Here is a 21,645-nt window from a genome sequence, read left to right as displayed (position 1 = left end):
GAAGGAAAGAGGAACACGGTCTCTGCACCAAGGACCTCGACAGGTCGCTGTACTGCAGTTTATCTGGGAATGATTACAAGGCAGCTCTGGTGTTACACTAACATAAGTAAGAATGGAAATTGCTTGGAGCCTTTGCACCTGAGGACTCTTCTGGGTTTCTGTTATGAAACTGCCTTGTTAGGGACATGCAGGAAGACCTGCATGCAGCACTGCAGAATTCATACATGGAACTAGATTTTTAAATGTCTGGCATTATTTGTTCCTTTGCTTCCTGCTTCCACCCCAGCCCTTGCAGCCTCCTTCTACCTGACCATCATTTTCCCCAGACCATGCTCATCATCCCTGCAGCTCCTCCCCTTCTTGCCATGATCTGTGGGTCTCACAGAGCAGCAGAAAGGCAGGGCCTGTCTCTATGCTGCTGCTGAGGGTTGCAGCAAGGCAGGCCAAAGTCCTGGGTGCTCCTGACTTGCTCTTTCAGTCATGGACTGAGGATACCTTTGATGTTTGCTAACATGTCCTATAGTGTCTTGCCCCATATAATACAATCTTTCATGATCCTTGGTCCTTCCAGGCCAGTTGTCTGCTTCATATCATGGAGTGGAGAAGAACCAGAGTGCCTGTGCACATATAAAGAAAGGTCTTCTCCTCCTCTGTGCTTTAGAGCTTGCCCAAAATTTGTTTCTCAAATGCAAGGGGAGTATGGAGGTGAACATGGGCTGGGGTCACATTTTAACGGTAGTCCTGATGTCAGCAGCAAATTTCAGAAGCAGGTATTACTGCTTGATAACATGGGAAGAGATGGGCACAGTTCCTAAGAGAGCCCCAAACAGATTCAGAATCTCAGCCTGCTGTCATGATGGATGGTGAAGGTTGTGGCAGGGAGACTGGTCTGGGCATTTGAGAGCCAAGAAACAAGTAAGAGGCAAAAGAGATTACCCAATGATTCAAGAGGATCCCAGCAAGAAAGCTAGGAACATATTGACTTTCTGCCTACAAAGCTGAAACTGTTCCTGGAAATGGTCTAACAGGGTCTTCTTGATCTTAAGCATGTTGGTTGTACTGAGACAGGTAGCCCTCAGCTGGAATCTCACATGCTGCAGACTCAAGGAAAGCAATGTGTTCCACTGCCTGCACTCCTCTGGGCAGGTTGGTTTCATGGCTGTCCAGCAGCAGGACTTCAAGCCAGCCCATTACCGGCAGCATGGATGGCACTGTCCTGCAGTCATGCTCCCAAAAAGCAGGCTGATAGTGCCATACCTGTCTCTCCAGGTCTCCAATCCCTCCTATAGTAGCTTTGATCATCTCATAGTATAGCTGACTTCCAGCTGTCCAGGAAAGCAAAAATTAGTTTACAGCATTTTTTCAAGTGCCTTAACTAGAAAACAAGGAATGATTTTCAAAAACAAAAGACAGGGGAAAATTAAGGATAGAGCTGCAGTACTAGACACACCATCCACAGACTTGGTGTGCACGTAAGAGCAGCTCAGCCAGCCCTGGTTGCTAAGCAGTCTGAGAAACTGGAATGTGCTGCTCCCTCCAACCCTGCATGAACATTGCCACACAAAACCTGCCCAGAAGAGGCATCAGTGCTGATTTTGAAACAGGTTCTGGGGAAAAATAAAATGCAATTGATGGCTCCTTCGTGCTGCTCCCCAAGTTATATATGTGAGGATAGGTAGGGTGTATGCTTGTGCATGCACTTCCCAAACATCAAATGCTGCCAGAAGCACAGGCCATTGTGGGAAGTGTTCTTGATCTGAAGGCAACTTTCTCAGACCACCACAAATGCATCCAGGTGGGACAAAGAACAGATAAAAGAAGGATTACCTAGGGAAAGTGTTGTTTCTGTAGTACACCAAAAGCTAAAGGTGACTCCCCTCTCTGTCCGTGGCCCTCTCCCTCTGTATCCATAGCTGTTCCTTGACATACCAAGTGTGTCCTGACTTCCATGCCACAGGACATAACCACTGCATTATGATTCGGTCATTCCCAAAGATCCAGCTGTGCTGAGCATCTGGCCAAAAGTCCAAAATGGAATTTGTTCCCAAATCATTGCAGAAGATCAGCACTAGTAGCTTTTCCCCACAGTGCCCCAGAGCAGCGAGTGGAAAGACTTGCAAAAGCACCATCATGAGAAATGAGGAACTTGAGGGTGGAGCAGCAAAATAGTGATGGGAAGTAAAAGGGGGGAAATGGTTGCACAGTGGTTAGAAGAGAGAAAAACAAGTGGGTATCAAACTCTTCTGGAAAGAGAGCAAGAAGTGTTACAGGATGACAATGAATGTGCAACAAACTGGACAGAGAAGGTCTAAGTACAGGAATGGAGTCAATCCAAAAAACAGCATGGGCAGGGTGCAGTAGGAGAATTGTGGCTACACTTTAATATGTATAGTTGGAAAGAGTAATGGCAAACTTGCATACAGTCAGAATGTTAAAGCTCACATCTTGCTCAAATTGCTCATAGCAGGGGTCAGGGTCTTGTCTTTTACTTCTCCCCTAAAAGCTTTCCCAAGTGATGGTTCCAGCACCTGCCATGTTCCCCACTCTCAAATATGGTAATTTACCTATATTTTTGGACCAAGATCCCCAGGTAAGAGCAGTCAGGTTTGCACCCTGTCTTCCCACAGAAGACTTCCCTGGGTGTGATACCTGCTGGAGATGTCCTATGGGGTGTCCATCAGCAATGTGAAGATGCCTTGTGCATCCCATCTGAGCATGGGAGTTACACAGAAACACAGCAAAGACAAGTTACATCAGGAAAAACCAGGTATAAATTGTCTTCCTTAAAGGCTAGGGCAGATCTGATCTACCTCAGACATCCAGAGCTCAAAGCTGTGGTCTGCCCAACCATCCCCCACATCCTTTGGCCTCCTGCTGCTCTGAACATGCTAACAAGAGACTTCCACGCAAATTTCTGTCTGCAAGGCCTGCCGAGCATTGCCACCCACCACCAGTCCTTGCTTTCAGGTGAATGAAGTCACCCAGGCCTAAGTCTTTGTATCTGCATAACAGACACACATCCCCACAGCCAGCAGGGAAATTTCAACAATATCCCACTTTTTCCACACAGAGCCCTCCTGCACAGTATCTTATGGGGAAAAGAGAGTTTCCCCTGGACTTCTGTCCAGACTGCTGGGTTGTGCTCCCCCTTTCTAGGTTTGTCTAGTCTGCAGTGGACCTGAAAGCCTCTGGCTCTCTTGATTCAGGGGATTCAGTGGCCTGGAGTCTGTGTGGCAATAGGAAAAGTGAAGTACTTTTCAATATATCCACCCCCCCAGAGGGATGTGTAACTGATGCATATCAGCCAGAAAATCCTGCTCAGCCCTTTCAAGAAGCTTTCCAGTGCCTGGGAGGAGCAGAGCATTTAGGTATTCTCAGACTATAATCTCTTCTCTGATAATCCTGATTTACTCTTTGGCCTGGAAGCAAAGGCTAATAGAAAGCGAAGTGCTTTGGCAAAGCTCAGCAAGTAATTTAGTAGCTCTGGTTTAGTTGTCTCAAGTATAATGTGGGGTTACCAGTGCTGAGAATTAATGTTTGTGAAGGTGCACTGGAGCTGTCTCAGAGACAGAAGTAGACCAAAATTGTCAATTACTACTTTGAAAAGGTCACTGTTTTCTGAAGACAAAGCTAAAATCAGCTGTTGTCACTTAGAATTTCACTGGGGACACTCATGATGACCTATTTTTAACATAACAGAAGATTACACTGCAATACCGTGAATAATTTATAGGCATAGTAGCATGATCACAGCCACAATACAATGGCAGCTTCAGTTCCTGCCAGATGATGGAGGGAGACAGAGCTCTCTGGCAATTTCCACTGAATTAGCAAAACAAGACACACGTGGAATGACTGTCCCAGCCTTTCAAAAGCATGTGTGTCAGGATGAATACATGTCCAGAAGGACTAAGTGGGGCAAAGATTTTATCTAGAGCATCCATCAACCTACTCAGTCTCCCAGCTGTTTCAACAAGCACTGGGGGCAGAGAAGTGGGAGTGTGTGTAGGGCTTGATGTGATGGGGAGGAGGAGAGTAGCCTTCTGCATTTGCTATGCTAAATTATATTGAGAAATCAAGAGAAACAGCTCATACATCCCTACCACATGTATTTGCATAGGATAGAGGATATTTCCTTGAAAGAGGAGGCTGCAATATGAATGAGGTAATTTGCATCTGCAACCTTAAGTTCTAAAAATCTTCTGCAAGATAAGATCAAAAAGGCCAGAGGGAATTGGTAACAATTGACCAGAACTGTAGGAAGCTCCAGGTTGAAGTAGGATGTTGCAATTAGTCTATGGCACTGAGAACCTTTAACAGATGACCAGGCTTCCACAGTAAGAGCTGCCACCCCCTAAAAGGCTGAAATGGACTCAAACACATATTAAGTGTGCATGATGAGACATTTATAGCTTTCAGCGTTGCCACAAATATTTCCTCTCCTCTTTTCCTGGCATTCCATAGCCCAAAGTGCACAGCTGCTTTTTCCAGAAAGCGATTCCTCTGCCTTTGCCTCAGAGTTCACATCCTGTGTGACACACATGAAATGGGGGAACAATTGATTCAGTCAGAGATGTAGAAAGGTCACCCTTAAAATTTTGCCTTGGAGCTACAGCAGTGATACTGTGTTGGCACCAGCCCCTACACTTTTTCTAGTGGAGAAATGGGTGCCTCTGGAAATACCACAGCCGTGATTGCTGTAAAGTCCATCTGAACTCAGAAACCTTGGAAATGGCCTCTAGACCCCAGAGGTCCACACACCAGTGTGAAGAGCATGCTTCTCTGCTTTTACTAAATCTGGAGTAATTTTGTCTCATTTCTATTTCTAAGGCTGCAGGGTTTATTTTCAGCATACAATATAAATAACTCATATTCATTGTTCCTGCTAAAAATTACTTAAGATGATAGGTCATCTGGAATTGGCAGCTTGGATTTTTTATTCAGGGACAGTTTTGGGGATTGCACAATGCTCTGCAAAACCTAGCTCTGTCTTCCTTGTCATTTGCTTAACTTCTTCATACAATATCAGCCTCTGTGTGACAGGTCAGTGTACTCAATGAAAACAAAGTGGTGATTCTACCTATCCTGACCCGAATGGGGAAAGATACAGGGATATGGGGAGGATATCAGCATTGACTTCTCAAGCCTCCTTGCAAATTGTGTCTGCTTATGAACCCCATAGATTTGCCAGGGATTCCCCCTGCCCCTTACTCCCTCCCCCAAAAAAGAACCACTTGCAGCTGTTTAAGAGGCACAAGGGAGAGCTTGTTTGAAGGACCCTACAACAGCTTTAAATGCTGGCAGAAGAACAGCAAATCATATAGAAAATACAACGTGTGTTTGGTACTTCTGTTGGCTGATGTAAAGTCCAGTATTAAAGTCACAAAAGAGAAACTAAGAAGTCCTAAGGGTGGCAACAAATATATGCAAAATCCATATCTCTAGAGAGATATATTGATAGTAAATAGGACTGTGTATTTTGGAAGGAACACTAAATTTGAAGAAAATAGCTCACAGTCTCTGGGAAAATACAGCCTTTTTTTCCTTGGGGTAACAGAAAAGATGCTTAAAGGAGGAAACGCAAGGTCCATTCATTGCAATGTTCTTTCATTTATATTCGCCTTTAACTGCTGTCTTCACCCCGCCCAACATCCAAATTTAGAGCTTTCATGCACACTCCTGACGGCAGCGGAGGCTGCAGCGAGTGGTCCACCGGCCGCGGGGAAGGCAGGCGGCGGCAGCCCGCTCCCTGCCCCATTCCAGGCACGAAGGGTCAGAGGGATTCTGCACATGTTCCGCCTTTGGGACAAACGGCCTGAGCGGCCAGACGCGTCGGGCGAAAAAAAGGAAGAGCAGCACGGCCGCGTCTCCCAGAAAGGTACGGGGGCACCGGAGCGCCGCATCCCGCGGGGCCGGGCCCGGGGGGCTCCGCACCCCCGCACTGCCCGCGGCTGGGGGCTGGGGGCTGGGGGCTGGGGGCGGGCGGCAGCGGCACCGCCTCCGCCGCCTCCTCCGCCCCCGCCTCCCGCCCGCCGCCGCTCCGCAAGGAAAAGCCGGCCGCGGCTCCGCTCCCTGCCAGAGCGGCGGTGCGCGGCCACGGGAGGCGAGCTGCCCTCGCCTCTCTTCGTTTTAGATTTTTGATTTCATTTTAAAGCTTTAATTTTATCCTTTTTGTTTTTAGAAATTATTATTCGGTGTTTGTTAGTTTTGCAGCTGCGGGCGCTGCCGCCCGGGATGGGGCACCGCGGTGCCCGAGGAGCGCTGGGCGGCGGCGGGCGAGCGGCGTCCCGGAGCGGGCTGTGAGCCGCGGCAGCAACAGGTACCCGGCCGGGCTCCCGAGGGGTGCGGGGCCCGAGCCCGCGGGGGAAGGCAGGAAGGAACGAGGGAAGGAAAGAAGGAAGGGAAGGGGCGCTGCCGAGCGGGGACGTGGCCGGGCGCAGCTCCGGGGCTGCGGGGCTGGAGAGCCGCGCTCACGGGAGCGGGTCCCGACCCCGCTCAGCTGCCGGCAGCGGGAAGGTTTTGACAAGGGCTGAGGTGCTGTTTTGGGGTGTCTCTGGCATGGTTTTAGGCTGTGATTGTGAAGAAAATCTTGATCGTGGTTGTTCGCTGAGGGACATAAAACTATCTTAATATATTCTCACAGAGCGTGGAAGTGCTTAGCCCTGTTTCCATGAAAAAGTCTCGGCGTTTCCTTAGGTCTTGTCTTTCTATTTCCAGAGGGCTTTTATGGTATTACTGGTTAGAGGAGAGCTTAGACCCTCTTAAGTTCCCTTTACAGTCCTCTGGCTCGTTCCCAAGGACTGATGCAAACCCATTACACACTGGCATTGCTCTTCAGTTTACCTTTGAATGCCCTGGTTACAAAAGGTCACCCTAATCCTGTGACTGGTCTTTCTATTGCTGTGTTAGCCGAGCGTTTTGCTGTCTGTCATTCAAAGTTTCAAAACGCTTTCTGGAAATTGTGTGCTTGTGGCCGTGCTGCCTTTGCACCCTTTCATCCGTCTCTCTGGGAAGAGCTGAGTGTATTCCCAGTGTAATTTCAGCATTCATTAATCTGGCCATGCATTCAGCCACGCTCATTTTAATTACCGTGTTTGAGCTGCTGTCACGCAGCTGGAGCCCGGGGCAGGGAACACGCTCCGAAACAGAATCATCTTCTGCGGTGGTTAATTAGGTTTCACAAGTATCCCTCTTCTGCATAAACAAAAGCAGGAGCATACCCAAACAGAGAGCTTAAAGAAGGAGACAGGAGGAAGGTGTATTTCCTGAAAGATTCCTGTGCTGGTTGCGCAGCTGTCTTGGAGGTCTTCACACAGTGGGAAGAGACACGACGTGATGTGGTTTGTGTGGCCAGACCCAGAAAGGTATCCACTGGGATGGGTTCAGAGCCCTGCTTTATTACCAAAATGGGCAAATGTGACAGATTGTTCCACGTTTAAATGAGTGTGGGTGGGTATGTATGTTGCACAGCGGGAGTCTAAAGGAAGCAAAGTTTCTTTTTTTCCCATAAATCCAGTGTTTTCTAAGCTAGCAACTGAAGATTAGGACAGTCACTTAAGATGGTGTCTGTGCTGCTTGCAAGTGCAGATAAGCACTTGTGCAAAGTGGACTTTGACAATCCCAGCGTTCATAACCCGATGCTGGTTTAATTTTTGGCATCCAAGCAGCATTTCCTTGACAAAGTGTGGTCTTTGGGGGTTTTCTTTGTTTTGTATTGTTTTTAAAAAGCAGCATGTTGAATTTCTTTCCAGGATCCTGCACAAGAAACAGAGCACTTAGCTTTGGCATGTTGCTACTCCTCTCTAGAATGACAGTACAGTTATACCTTAGAGGTTTTTCTGCTGCAGAATTAATATTTCTTAAATGCTTGGGAACGTGTAAGTGGAAGAGTGTGTGGTTTGTGAAGGAGCATGTGTAAGTGAAAAAGGTGCTTTTCTTCCCTTGTGCTCTCAAGGCACATGACCATTTTATTCACCTGTATCACAGAGCAAACACTTGGGCTATGAGTGGTACTAAGCACGGCCTCAAAGCTCACCATGGCATGGCTTACGTGCCATGCAGAGTTACCTTTTGCTTTTTGATATTTTTAAACCCAAAAAGGCTGAAAGGTAACTTCCACACAAAGTGCAATGCTGGAAGAGGTCTGGGGAAGCCGCCTTGCTTTCCTGCTGGGAGAAGTGGTAGTGAGAGCTATAAGCAGCATTGGCTTTTTCCAAAAAAGGGATGGCTGGTTTGACACTTTTTTTCTCCTGATGCTATACATGTGGCAGTGACAAGCTGCTCCCAGACAACCCACTTAACTGGGGTAGTTTTCATCAGGCAAGCTAGGCTGGGAGCAGCTGGGAGATAGACAGCTTGTGTCTGTGGCCATTCAGCCTGCAGAGAGCATCAGCTGAAAGCAGACTGCGAAGGAAGTGAGGACAGCAATGCCTGAACGCACGCTCCTGGCACGGGCTTGTTAGAGAGGGCTGGGATGTGAATTAGTATCAGATAGGGGCCTGTCACATCCCTTTGAAGCTATGTGGTTCCTGGATGACTCTATTAACAAAATGGGAGGGGGAAAAATGGTTATTTTCTCACTTAGCAGGAGCTTGGAGGTCATTGTTTTGTTCACTCAGCTTGCAGTGCCTGCTGATTCTCTGAAAGAAAGGTTGCTAGAGGAGTTTCTTACTAAGAGATTCTCAAAATTAATCAGGAAGAACACGCACTGATTTTTTTTTTTTTCCTCCTCCACTAGTTTTGCAACTGATTGTTGCATTGGCTCCAAGATGTGCTTGCCCCTTTAGCAGGCAGAGAGAAAGAACTGGGCCCACTTGGAATTTAAAGTCAAATGTGAAGTCTTTTGAGAGCAGAATCAATTTTGCCCTGGGAGACTTCACAAACCATGGTGGCTGCACGTTAAACACATCACAGTGTCAATGAGAATTTAAGTTGGCAACATCTTTGTTTCCCATGCTGTCCTTCGTTCAGTTACACCAGGGCAAAGGGCAGTCTGTGAGCAGGGCTGGAGGAGGAATGGCCTGATGGGCTTTGCCAGCTCCCCATGAGGGAGCTGGAAGGAGGTCAGCAGCAAAAGCCAACCCTGGGTGTAATAAACTGGATCATATTTTAGCTCTCTGCCTAATGTCAGGAATGGCTTAGCCAAGGCTGGGCAGTCAGCTCAGTTTGAGCTCCCTGACTGTCCTTCCCTACATGCCCTAAATCAAAGCAGAAACTGCATTTTTTTTGCCCACAGCTCTTCTGCAGCTTTATTTCTGCTCCTCAGTGCAAACACTGCTCATGCCCTCATTTGTCTGCACCCACGCAGGCTGTGTGGCTGGCCTGGGGATTAATCCTGTCCTGTCCCTTCCCATAAAGCTGGTGCTCTGGCACCTGAAATACCTCCAGGCAGGTATTTCAAGGGGAAAGGAAGCAGTGGGTACCAGGTAATCTTCTCTGGGAGCTGTTGTTATCCCCATCTGACAGCCTGGGGACAGACAACCTTCAGCTCTTGTTTTACCGCAAGTGGGCACCAGTTTTATCTCAACCTTCACAGAATTGTAGAATGGCTTAGGTTGGAAGGGACCTTTAAAGGCCATCTAGTCCAAGCTCCCTGCATTGAGCAGGTACATCTTCAACTAGATCAGGTTCCTCAGAGACCTGTCCAACCTGACCTTAAATGTTTCCAGAGATGGGGCATCTACCACCTCTCTGGGCAACCTGTGCCAGTGTTTCACCACCCTAATTGTAAAAAGAAAAATTCTCATATCCAGCCTAAATCTGCCCTCTTATAGTTTAAAACCATTACCCCTTCTCCTATCACTACAAGCCTGCATCCAGGGGATTTGGATTAAATCCCTTGAATTTTTGCGCTTCAGCTCTAGCTTTGAAATGTTTTTGCTGCTGGGTCTGGTGTTGTTTGGAAGAAAGAAGATTGCACCTCCCCAGTCCCATCCATGTTAATTAGGGAGCTGCCAGGAACCAAGCCATGATAAAAAATTACAGTCCCAATACATGCTGCCCCATGGGATTTGGGAGATGTGGAGAAGGGAAGGTTTATGATGTACTTGAATTGCTTTTTGCTAGCCACAAGTACAGACCTTGCCTTGTTCTTTGCATACAGGCTCTGCACCCAGTGGACTCAAGAAGTGAGTCCTCTAAGCATGACATAAGAAGTAACCGGCCTTTTTTCCCAAAAGTTATCTTTTTCTTCTGTCTTTTTATGTTGCAAGGGTATCCTGTAATTTTTACTTCCCGACCAGCACAAAAGAAATTATGGATCAGCGCAGAAGTATGCGAGCATCTTTCTTCTTTTCAATGGGAGGAACAAATTGAAGCTGACAGTTCCCTGGAACCAGTGCAACACATGAAGTAGTCACAATAATACATTTTATCTTCCAGCCCTTTTAGAGCATCAGAAGCTCTCTGGTCTCTGATGCCTCCAGTAAGCTGACCTTGGCTGGCAGAGCCAACCATCTCATTACTGCTGTCCCACTGCTCACAGCCTGCCCTCTGTCCTGGCCCTCAAACTGCCTGATTAGCTGCAGCAGCAGCTATTGCTTTCCAGGTTGTGCAGCCTGCTGGTAACCCTTCAGTAACACCAGAGCTGTTTCAAATAATCCCTTCTGTAATTAAATTTTTTTCTTTTATCAAAAAACCTCATCTAGCTGCAACGCCCAGAGATTTGTCATAGATGATTTTGTCCTGAAGAGCCTTATCAGCAGGAAAACTTCTAGTCATCCATTAACTCCAAAAAGCAGTTGCAGCAGAGAAAATCTATCTGGTCATCACCAAGGTTTTGGTTTTAGCTTGTGCCTTTGCCTTTGCAAAACACCAGTCTAAACCAACTTTATATTTTACTATTTATACATTTGTATTTGAGCTGACCAAAAAAAGGAATTCCTTTTCAGTGAAATCTGTAAGAGACAGGCAAATAAGCATCTGTACATAGTGGCAGAAGGTTCATATTTCAACAGACCATGCAAGGTTGAACACCAGAATTTCTCTTTTCCCGAATTAACATCTTGCTGTCTGGCCAGCTAAAACTGCTTGATTTGTGCCTCAGTGAGGTGTCTTTCTTCATTGTCAGTTTTGTCTTGCATCTGCTAGAAGTCTGAAACTGAACAGAGGAATAAAATTTTTGCTTGTAGCAAATGCACCCCTTTAGGATGCCTTAGAGGATGCCTGGAGGATCAAGGTTTGTGCTTGGGGTTGAGATGGTGACAGTGGTCTGTGATATTGCTGCAGGCATGTAGGGCAGACAGTGTCACTCTGTATTCAAAGTCTGATAGGCATTTTCTTGTTGTATAACATGAAGGAAAATTTATTTTTCATAATTAAGCAGCTTAACATCCTCAGTTAATATTTAATTTTAAAATGTTTGCTTTTAGAACTTTTTAACTGTGGTACAGAAGTAGTAGTGTATGTTACAGCTCTGTGCCCTAATATCCCTGCTAGTAGCCTTTGGCCATTGAGTCTCCATGGGTATGGACACACCTTTTTCTCTGGTCACCCCTGTAAGCATTGCTGGATCATGGCAGCAACCTGTGCACTTTCCCAACCACAGAGGCACGTCAGTGGGTGACAGTGCTGTTGCCAATGCTCAATTAAGTGTGTAATGTGTTGCCCTGCATGACTGGCTGTCCTTTCCTTGTCTCATTCAGTACATCCACAAAACAGTGTTCTCTTAGTTCAAAGAAGGACTTGGGTTTTCACAAAGAGGTGCTGGTGGCATTGGAAGAGTTGGCTGTGAGGTGCTCTCTGATTCACAAGGCTTTTTCTTTAATTCAGTGTGACACTCGCAGGTCACATCTACTTAGATATACATAAAATCTTGTGTATAAGAAGAGATCTTTGCTAAAATAAACAGAGAAGAATGTTTAGTTTTTTAGATGTTCAGATTAATAAAGCCAGGAGCTGGAGTTGCTCACTGCAGTAAGTCATCTGTACTACACAAAACCAAACCAAAGCTATATTAAAAATGCTAAGACTCAGCTGAGGCCAGAGAATAATCAGCTTAAAATTCTGCCTGCATAAACTAGGGCTTTGCTTTCTTTGAAATCAGAGGGAGATGTTGTCATCATCTCCCCAGATGACAGCTGGACCACAAAGACTTGTTCCATCATGCAGGTGCTGGACTGGAAGTGCTGTCAATACACTTGATTTCCATGCCCTACACTGAAAACAGAAGTTCTCTGAATGTTAGATGGCTTTTCATATGCAGTTAACTAGTAAAGGGTTGCTTTTTTCCCGTTCTCTCCTAGCTCTACCCTTAAAAAGAAACCAGTCTTTCTTCCTAGTAGAGAGGGTGGCAGCAGTGGATCCAGTGTAGCAACTCCTATCTTAAACTGAACCCTGTACACAAGGTTCCTCCAGGCACTGTATTTCTTGTGGGCATGCCGTGCTGCCACCAGCTGAGGAAGACAATTGCCTCCATTGGCAAAGGGGCAAAATAATTTTCCATCCTCATGAAAAGCCATGATATCCTTCTTTTCCTATATCCTTAATGATGGCCTGTTAATATGACATGAATAGGAAAATGCAGAAATCAACAGAGAAGGAAAGAAGAAAGGAAGGGCAGCAGAGGACAAGCCGTGGGGTCATTCCTAAAAGCTTGTCATTAACCTGCGATGGCCCCAGTAGATCTTTCTTTTAAATGGCATACTGTGGAATAGCAGGGATGTGCCAAGATGCACTGCCTTAATTTGTGTAATGAAAAGTTACACAAGATAATTACCTTGTAGTTCAGTGACAAAAGCCCTGTCAGATCTTTTTGATTCATGCTCGATTTATCTGTAATGTCTCTGTGTCTAGAAAACTCCAATGGTAACTAATCCTATAGCATAGCTGCAGGATATGGCATTTTAAACTAGGGATTTGATTTTTTTTTAATGTCCACTACAAATTAAATTTATTAATTAACCCTGACTAGAAATACCTGCTGTAGATTTAAGGGTTTCATCGGGTTTGTATTGGTTTTATCTGTGACAGCAAACTACAGGCGTTTGTGAATGTTTTTGGGCAGAAACAGCAGCAGGCACAGACCAGCCTGTATCTATGGCATGAAGCTCCCCTGCCTTTCAGAGGAGGAAAGTACATCAGCACTGCTTTGGGAATGATCTTTGGTCCATGCTTCCCAAAATATGCACAGTAGTTGTGTAAGAAAGCCCTGTCTGGCCCAAACCAGAACTGTGCCAGTAACTGTTCAGCGTAACCTCCTTTGCCCCAAGGAACAGAAAGCCATTGCAGAGACAAGAGGGAACAGCTTTTCTGTGCTGAGAAACTCAGAGTTGTACAATGGTTTGTGTTGGAAGGGACCTTTAAGGGCTGTCTCGTTCCAATCCTGCCCCTATCGTGAGCACCTTCCAGTAGACCAGGTTTGCTCAATGTAGAGTCCAAGTCAACCTCAAATGTTTCCAGGAATGGAGTATCTGCAGCTGCTCTGTTGTAGATTTTCCAGTTTTTCAACACCCTCATTGTAAATAATTTCTTCCTTTTATCTAGTTTCAACCTACCCTCTTTTAGTTATAAAAGATTGCCCCTTGTCCTGTTACTACAGGGCCTGCTGAGGAGTTTGATCTTTCTTATGAGCCCCCTTCAAGTACTGAAAGGCTACAATCCAGTCTCTCTGGAGCCTTCTCTTTGCCAGCTGAACAACCCCACCTCTCTCAGCCTGTCTTTGTAAGAGATGTGCTCCATCCCTCTGATCCGGTCTGTGCCCTCCTCAGGACTCACTCCAGTATGTCCATGTCTTTCCTGTGCTGAGGGCCCCAGATGTGGATGCAGTACTTGACATGGGGTCTCACCAGAGTAGAGGGGCAGTGTCCCTCACCCTGCTGCCCATGTTGCTTTTGATGCAGCACAGAATATTGCTGGCTTTCTGGGCTCCAGTTGCACATTGTTGAGTCATCTTGATAAGTGTTGAAATGAAATGTGGTTTCACAAAGTGGTGGCAAGGAGAGAAGGTCTGCCTAAAACTCTAGATGTTTTTTCAAGTGGTTCCTGTAAACACTTGTGTGTCTATAAAGCTGTTCTGCTCTTTTTGTGGATACCTGGTATAAGATAACTGTGTGGGACAGGGTTAGGATAGCTGTGTCTTCTGGCAGTCTGCACATAGCCATCTCCTTTTCTGTTTTGCTCAGCTGCCCTGTTGGTCATCAGCCCTCTTTTTCCAGTGTCACAAACACAAGCTTTTCCCAAGAGGGACCCTAGCATAGACCCTTACCCCATTATGCTCTTTCAGAGGCTTCTTACAAATCCTTTAATGATCCTGACCAGAGAAAATGATGGTGTTTTGGGAGAAGTTTAGGCTGTTTGATGGTATTAGATATGTACTCTTATATCCTGTGCCTTGAAGAGCTTAAATTACTGTAGCCAAGAGAATAATAAACTCTGCCATAACTTTAAATAAAATTTCATAAAGTCATGTATGTGAGAAGACTGAAGTTTTGAATTTTAAAATGAGCTGAAGCCAAGAGACAAGCGAGTTGCATCAGAGCAGACAGCCATTCTTGGTTGTGCATGGACAGTGTTCAGCTGCTTGATGTACTGCAAGAGAGCTTCAGACAGATGCTATAGCCAAATGTAAATGAAGTAACACAGGACTTTTATGGCAATGCTCTTTAAGTGGCCACACTTGTAAGGTGTCAAAAAGATTAAATAAATCCATTTCTGCAATGCTCATGTCTGGGAGAAGAACATCCAGCTTTAAAGATCTTCATCCTAGGACATGTAACAGTGTATCTTCCACAGTATTTTAGGGAGCAGTGTGCCATTACGACACTCCTGGAAATAGAATGATCGTATAAACATCCACGGAGTTTTAAGTCACCCTAATCCCATGTATTTAAAGAGGAGCAGCAAAGCGTTTGTATCTCATTAGTGGCTGAAGGGATTTGACAACAATGATGTTTTACTTTCCTTTCAGGGATGAAAAGCCTGGCGTACTTGTTTAATTTAGCTCACTCATGCTTATATTAGAGTGTACCTGGAGTAGATACCGAGAACAGCCAGTTTGTCTGTCTTGGCTGAGGGAAAACAAATAATCTCTAGAGCAGCCCACTGGTTACCCAAACCATCCTGCATGTGTTTACTTGATGCCTTTACTTTCCTGCAGATGCAAAGAAATGGTATCCTCAGCTTGCTGACCTTGCCTGTACTGCTACCATCTGCATTAAATGAAGGTTGTAAAGCAGCAAAAATATTGGTGCAAAGTAATTAAAGAAATCAGCATTCTCAAGGACAACTTTGCTAGCCATTGCTTTTTTCTCCTGTCACGGAGAAGATTTTTGTATTCATTCCTTACACAGTCTGGGAAAGTGAAGCCACTCTGTGCTGCTTACACTTGACATGCAAATTTAGGTCACTGCTCAGATTCATCATGGATTTTGCCAAAGGACTCCCACTGGAGCTGTGTCTGTTGACATCAGGGCTGTCTTACTCCACTTGTGCTCAGATGGACTCCTGGGCTTGTTACTCCAGATGTTCCTGTTAGTCAGTAAGGCTGAAGGGGGACCACCCACAGCACTCATGGGTTCCTAGGCCTCCCCTAGTGCTAGTGCTTGCCAAAATGGGCAGTCATTTGGTCACTTCTTGTGGTCTGAGCTAAGAAATTAAAATTCTGTCTAATGTCTGTGGTCAACCAGGCATGTGCTAAAAGAGGTAGAGAAGTAGTCAGGCTGCTCCTGGTTGGAGGAGTTCCCACAACCTGTTTTGCATCCTGCTAGTCTTACTACTGCTCACAAGATTGCTCCTTGTAGTTTATCTCCTGATGCAGGGGTAGATAACAGAGCTGCCCAGGGTCTTGCACCTTTATGACTGTGCAGTGCTGCCCCAATGACAGTGTGGTTAATTGTGTACTCAGGCCACTCTGCTGAACCGCTTGTTAGGGATTTTGTGCAAGGTGGATTTAAAGCACGAGAGGATTGTTCTCAGTTGGGTTTTAGCAGTGCTTTTTCTTTAGATTATTTGCCAGCACTTGAATGGCAGTGGGACTTCGTTTTTAATTAAATCTTACATTGACATAAAGAATTATCAGTGATGAGTAGAATTGGAGTTGACTTCTAATCAAAGATAATTCTGCATACTGGGGTGGGTTTGAGATAAATGAATGTCAAATGTAATTAGATGGTCAGATTCTGATCCCTCAGCCACACTCATAAGTACAAGACCAAATTTTGCTTATTTATGCTAATGCAAGCTGAATACGATTGCCCCATGTCTCTAATGATGTAGGGAGCAAGATTAGGGAGGGCTCCATGTGGCTCCTGCGCATGCTCACCCCAGCCACCAGTGTGAAATAAATGTTGGAGCTGAAAAAAAAAAGGAGGTCAGCTGCCACGAACCCATCTGTTGTGTGCAGAGCCATTTAGGATCAAGTTTATTTTCCTTGGGTTTATTACAGTGAAATAACTCATTTGCATTTCCCTCTCCTTGGGTTTTCAGCTATACCAAGGGGGAAGGTCTTTCTCTGAAGGGAGGTTAAGCAGAGGCTCCCTGGCAACAAAAACAGTGAAACAGGGGCATTGCACTGAGAGCTCTGGTGAAGGAGTAGCTGCAAAAATGGGAGGAAGAAGGCTGACTGTGGTATGAGACAAAAAGAGTGCTGCTTTCACCTTAGCCACTGCCAATCCTTATTCCTGTGTTCTAGGGAAGTGATGAGAATTAGAGCCAAAGGCATGTTTTACAATAAACATAAAATCAAATGCGAAGTCCTCACATGTACTTTGGTACCTAGACTGGTGTGAGAGATAACTTACTGAATATATGGAGCTAATATATTGCAGTGGGAGCATCAGCTATTCAGGTTCTATGCACTTCACCATTTTGCTCTTGACTTGGACTGGTAGCTTTCTTCTTACTATTACTGTTGCTTTTTAGGCAATAAAATGGTTCATGTACATCATCTAGTTTGGGTAGGAGGAGCAGAAGAACAGCATGGGCTGTTCCAGATGGTAGACAATTTGTATTTCTGGTCAGGATGTCTAGTGATGAGCTAGCATTTGAATTGAAAATGCCCTTACATGCAACATTTAAAATGCTCTTACAGAAATTAGGCCATAAAGTACAAGCCTTTTTCCTAAGGCTTGTTACAATTTGCAACAAAAGTTGAAATTTGGTACTGAAATACTACAATTTCATTTATTAGAAACGGGTAATGAATGGCAGCTTGTGCTCACTTGCGGGGATTTCTGCATGAAAAAGTAAAGCTCCCAGCTGTGGGCTTAAGAGCTATAAAAGATGCATCAGCTGCATAAACATTTCTTTGTGCATTGCAAGAACAGAATCCACCTGAATTGAAGGTATTGAAATACAACTAATACAAGAATCACTGTGGGTGTCCCCGATGGACATAAAGTCGTCAGTGAGAAGTGTGCTCAAGCCTTCAGAGAGATCCTGCTGGATAGTCAGTGCTGAGGATGTCCATGGTGAAGGAAGAGACCACCTCAGGGAGAGCAGCATGAGCTGCAGTGGGCTCAGCTGAGATTCTTGCTGCTGCAAGAGGCGGGGCAGAAGTTTCCCTTCCTATGCTGTGACTCCAATGGCTTTGATGCCCACCCAAGCATGTCCCATGTGCTCCCACATGTCTTATTTGAAGGAGGGGGCTCCATCTCAGCTGCAGCTCCTTCTCTGTGCAGCACTGCTCTTCAGCCGTGTGGGGAAGCCCACGTGGCTCATTCTGTGCAGTAAAATTAACGCGTGGAGCTCACGGGTGTGCTGGCCTTTCACCAGCTGATGTAGGCTCGGGAAGTGTGCTGTCGGTGCAGCCATATGCTACTATTTAGGAATATCTCGAAGCCTTGGGCTTGGGTGGAACAAATGCACATGATTTTATTCTGGCAACCAAGAATAGTTCTTCAGATGGAGCTCACATGTCTGTGCAGTTCTAGCAAATGCTGCCCTGCACAAGGAAGGAGCAGGCCAATCACTGGGAGCATAAAATGTGCCATGAAGGTTGTAATTTGTGTAATTGAGTGACCAACAGAAGACACCTTTCTACAGGTGCTTCCACCTGTAAACAGACAGAAATTATGAGCCTGCTCACCCATGCTTAAGAGTTTTTGTCCTGAAAGTGTAAAAAGTCTTGTGCAAGAATTAAATTTCTTGTGAAAGTTTTTATAATGCTCCTGAGTACTCTTATCCACATAGCACTGTCAAATTTTTATGTTTAAAAACCCAAAAGGATGTCCATTTTCTCATCCAAGATGCATGCCTCTGTACCTTCTGGGAGCCTAGGAAGCATGGAAATCATAAATTCCAGGTGGTTATTTGGGCTACTGGCCATGCTGGCCTTGTATTGCCAAAGTGATTCAGCTAAATCAGAAGGAAGGAGTTGGAAAATAAATATTAAAAATTACTAGACGCAGGCTACAAAAGCAAGCAGCATGAATTGAAGGTGCACTGAATGAGCTTGGCACTGTGAACGTATGTAAGTTTAGAATTTCATTTTGCTCTTTGGGCTTACGAGTGCAAAGCATAAAGAATTGGCTGTTTTGGAGTATGACATGACTACTAGGGCATAACAGTTCCTTCCCTTATTGTGGTTGTCTTTTGGAAAGATGTGTGGTCCTAATTGTTATCTCATTGCATTCAAAAGTTTGTCTCCTTTGTAGGCCAGCCAGCCCAATAAGCAGAATAAAGACCTCGGCATAGATGAGAGAGGAAAATGTTTTTTTCTTTCATTAGCCACAAAGATATCGGCTCTTTTGTCAGGCACACCCCAGGTTTGCAGGTAAGAAATGTTCCTAGCACAGCAAACAGAATTGGTTGCCTTTTGTAGCCATCCACTCACGTTAGTTAGTGGGCCCCCTCAGCTCACCCTCACCTAGATAATTATCACTTGATTTTTAACAGGCAGCCTGCACACCATCATAGATCAATATAGAAACCATTTCACTGCAGGGATTACCTCTCCTTAGATCCAGAATGGACCTTGAACCAAGAAATAATATAGGAAGAAAGGATGATCAAGGATGCGTTCAGTCACTCAGCCCTATCCCACGTTCCCATTTAATCAGCGATTGTACATAATCCCAAAGTGCCCTCGAAGCCTCAGCTGCAGACAGCTCCCTTACACCTTACAGCAAATTCTAGACCTGGAGCCATAACTGTAGCTGCTACACAGAACAGGAGGAATTAAGGACCCCCTCACCACTGTATGTTGCAGCTTTACGTGGCTGTTAGCACATGTCTAGCAAAACCAACTTCCCCTCGTCATGTGGTGAGCAAAAAATACCATCTCCAAACTGGTCATGGGGAAGAAGCAAAGAAAAAAATGGCTGTGCAAAAGTTAGACTAGATTTAGCAAATATGTTTCAGCCTGAATTTCCCCTCTTAGCTTGACTCAAACGCTGTGTATCAAATATTTTGTCACTGTGGGAGGTAGAGGTCTATGCTGAGGGTGATGAAGAGAGGGCAGCCCTGTGAAAGTGATTGTCCTTTCCCCACTCATTAGCTCAGGCTCAGCTGCTTCCCCATTTCCAGACTGAAAGAAGAGCTGAGAGAGGGGACTTTTATTTCCCTGGGGACAGAGACATCATCAATTGTCTGCCGTTCTGTGCTGCAAGCTGTCAGCGAATAGGGCAGAGGAGTACTGATAGGATTTCACCTTATCCCTTGACTCGCTGATGGGCTCATCATTCAACTGCTGTGCACTTAGCATGGGCAGTACTAATTATATTAATTATACTTCTACACAGGGCATGCTTATATTAGCAGTAAGGAGACTGCTGTCTTTTTAAAATGAAACATCCCTGGTTCATTAACTATATAGATTTAAAAGTGTAAGTGTAGTCATTATATCCACTGCTGAAGTGGACCTCTCAAATCACAGAAGCATTTAATATCATTTTAGATGTGCAACTTGCATTATATTGAGAGCAATATTTATATTGCATGTAGAAGACAGTAGCATTATATCACATAAGTGCTAAATGTAGACTGAGAAACCTGATCACTCCCTTGGCATAGCACCAGAATGCCCTTAGCAGTGTTCAGCTGTGGGGATACCCATCAGGTCAGCAAGAGAGCTGGGTGAGCCCTCAGGGGCTGAGCCTTGCTGAAATTATACTAGCAACTGCACCCGTGCAGATCATCAGGATACAGCTGTACTATTAAATTCAGAGGTAGGTTTATGTAGTTGATAGCAGAGAGACCTGTGAATGGTTTAAGAGGCAGGAAGAGAAACACCTCTCAAGAGAGAGTATCACAACAACATGACACATACTCATCACTCAAAGTGTATTTGTAAGATGGGTATCATTAATAATCCATCGATGCAGTGCCCATATGCAGCCATTGTCTCTGGGAATCTGGGCCAAGGGGCTGATGCAGAGTCTGCAATTTTCTGAGGTTGGTTGGAAGTGTCTGAGATGTCATATTATGAATATTAGTCTAAATCTTAAGAACAGATGGTGTTGGTACAATAGAGTCAACCTTTAACCTGACAAATGGAAAATAACTGAACAGAACTGGGAGATTTCACCAGTTCCTACTGCTACCTCCTTTTATCTCAGTTTTCTTCTGTACAGAAATTAAACATACATTATTCACCAAGATTATATATAATATGTAGGGAGAGGCCACAAGCCTATCTGGGCTCTGGGTTCTGACCATTTTATGCAGAAGCAAAGCAAAAGTAGCTCCAGGCAGGTCTTCAATTTGCATTTCAATTGCACTTCTTGCACATTTTTCTAGTATCTTGGGGATAGTCTTAGCTACTAAAGCCTTTTAAAGCCATCTGAGTGCTTGAGCAAAATAAAGAAAATAAATAAGTACATTCCTTTTCCAAGATTATTTATTTTTTAAGTTTGCCCAAAGGAAAAGAAAATCAAAACAGTTCCACTGTTTCTGCACAGTCAGATTTGGACACTAAGATTCTGTTCAGAGTGAAAGCCATTAGTGTTCTGATCCTGTTAATAGAGAAGAGACATCATGCAGAAGATGCTAGCATTTTCACTACAGTTTTGAATCTAAAGCCCTTTTCATAGCCAGTGTGGTTGGGATTAGCACCCAAGTTCAAGTTTTGTTTTATCTCTCTTATTTTTTGAGGAATTGTTGGTGTTTATGCTGCTAAATCTCATCTGACTGTCAGTGTTGTTTAGCTCCTCCTAGGTCTCCAGATGTTGTCAGGGTGTGTGTGTTAATCATCCGCTCAAGCTGTGCAAGTACTGAACACTTGCAAGGGATTTTCTTTCTGCTCCTTGGCACTCTGGACCAGATTTTTAATGCAAATCCTTGTATGGGAGCATGCAGATTGCAGCCTAATTGTCTAAAGGTTATTTGCACACCTAAAGGGAACTTGCTGTGCAGCCCCCAGAGTGCTGTGGTCGGGTGGTTTCCGCTCTGTCTCGCAGGAGGTGGCTCTCTGTGCAGTTTGAACTGTTAGGCATAAAGCTGGCACAGGGAAACTCTCTACCATCTATAGGGATGTGAGGTTTGACCCTGGAAGCTGCAAAATGCCTTCTGGCAAGTGCTGTGCCAGGTATCAGCTAGCCTGAGCACAGCTCAGCCCTGCAGAGGTGTGCAGAGAGCCTTATGCATGTAGGGGTGAGTACAGAGCCAAATTTGGGCTCTCAGTGAGCAAAGACTCAAGTACCTCCAGCTGTGGCTGGAGCATGTTTATCCCTGTGTGAGTTAGCCAAAGTGCATCCTCACTGTGGTATCTTC

General features: G+C 45.1%; 1 protein-coding gene across 3 annotated transcripts in view; it reads left to right on the top strand.

Moving 5' to 3' along the window:
• The first annotated feature begins 5,689 nt into the window (after nt 1-5,689).
• Nucleotides 5,690-21,645, top strand: part of RIPOR2 (RHO family interacting cell polarization regulator 2) — a 52,280-nt gene continuing 36,324 nt past the window's right edge. For 2 of the 3 annotated variants that reach the window (XM_054284901.1, XM_054284898.1), the window contains exon 1: nt 5,690-5,878. In XM_054284901.1, coding sequence (XP_054140876.1) covers nt 5,791-5,878 — 88 coding nt within the window. In that variant the 5' untranslated portion in view covers nt 5,690-5,790. Of the gene's footprint in view, nt 5,879-6,070; nt 6,320-21,645 lie in introns of those variants that run through there. The other variant, XM_054284900.1, reaches the window with a different exon arrangement.

Source organism: Melozone crissalis, unplaced genomic scaffold (assembly GCF_028551555.1).
Source record: "Melozone crissalis strain CALT ecotype California unplaced genomic scaffold, PUWL_Pcris_2 ptg000042l_1, whole genome shotgun sequence".
NCBI classification, from domain to species: Eukaryota; Metazoa; Chordata; class Aves; order Passeriformes; family Passerellidae; genus Melozone; species Melozone crissalis.
The sequence above is the reverse complement of the archived record's forward strand: the minus strand, read 5'-3'. Positions and strand labels throughout refer to the sequence as shown.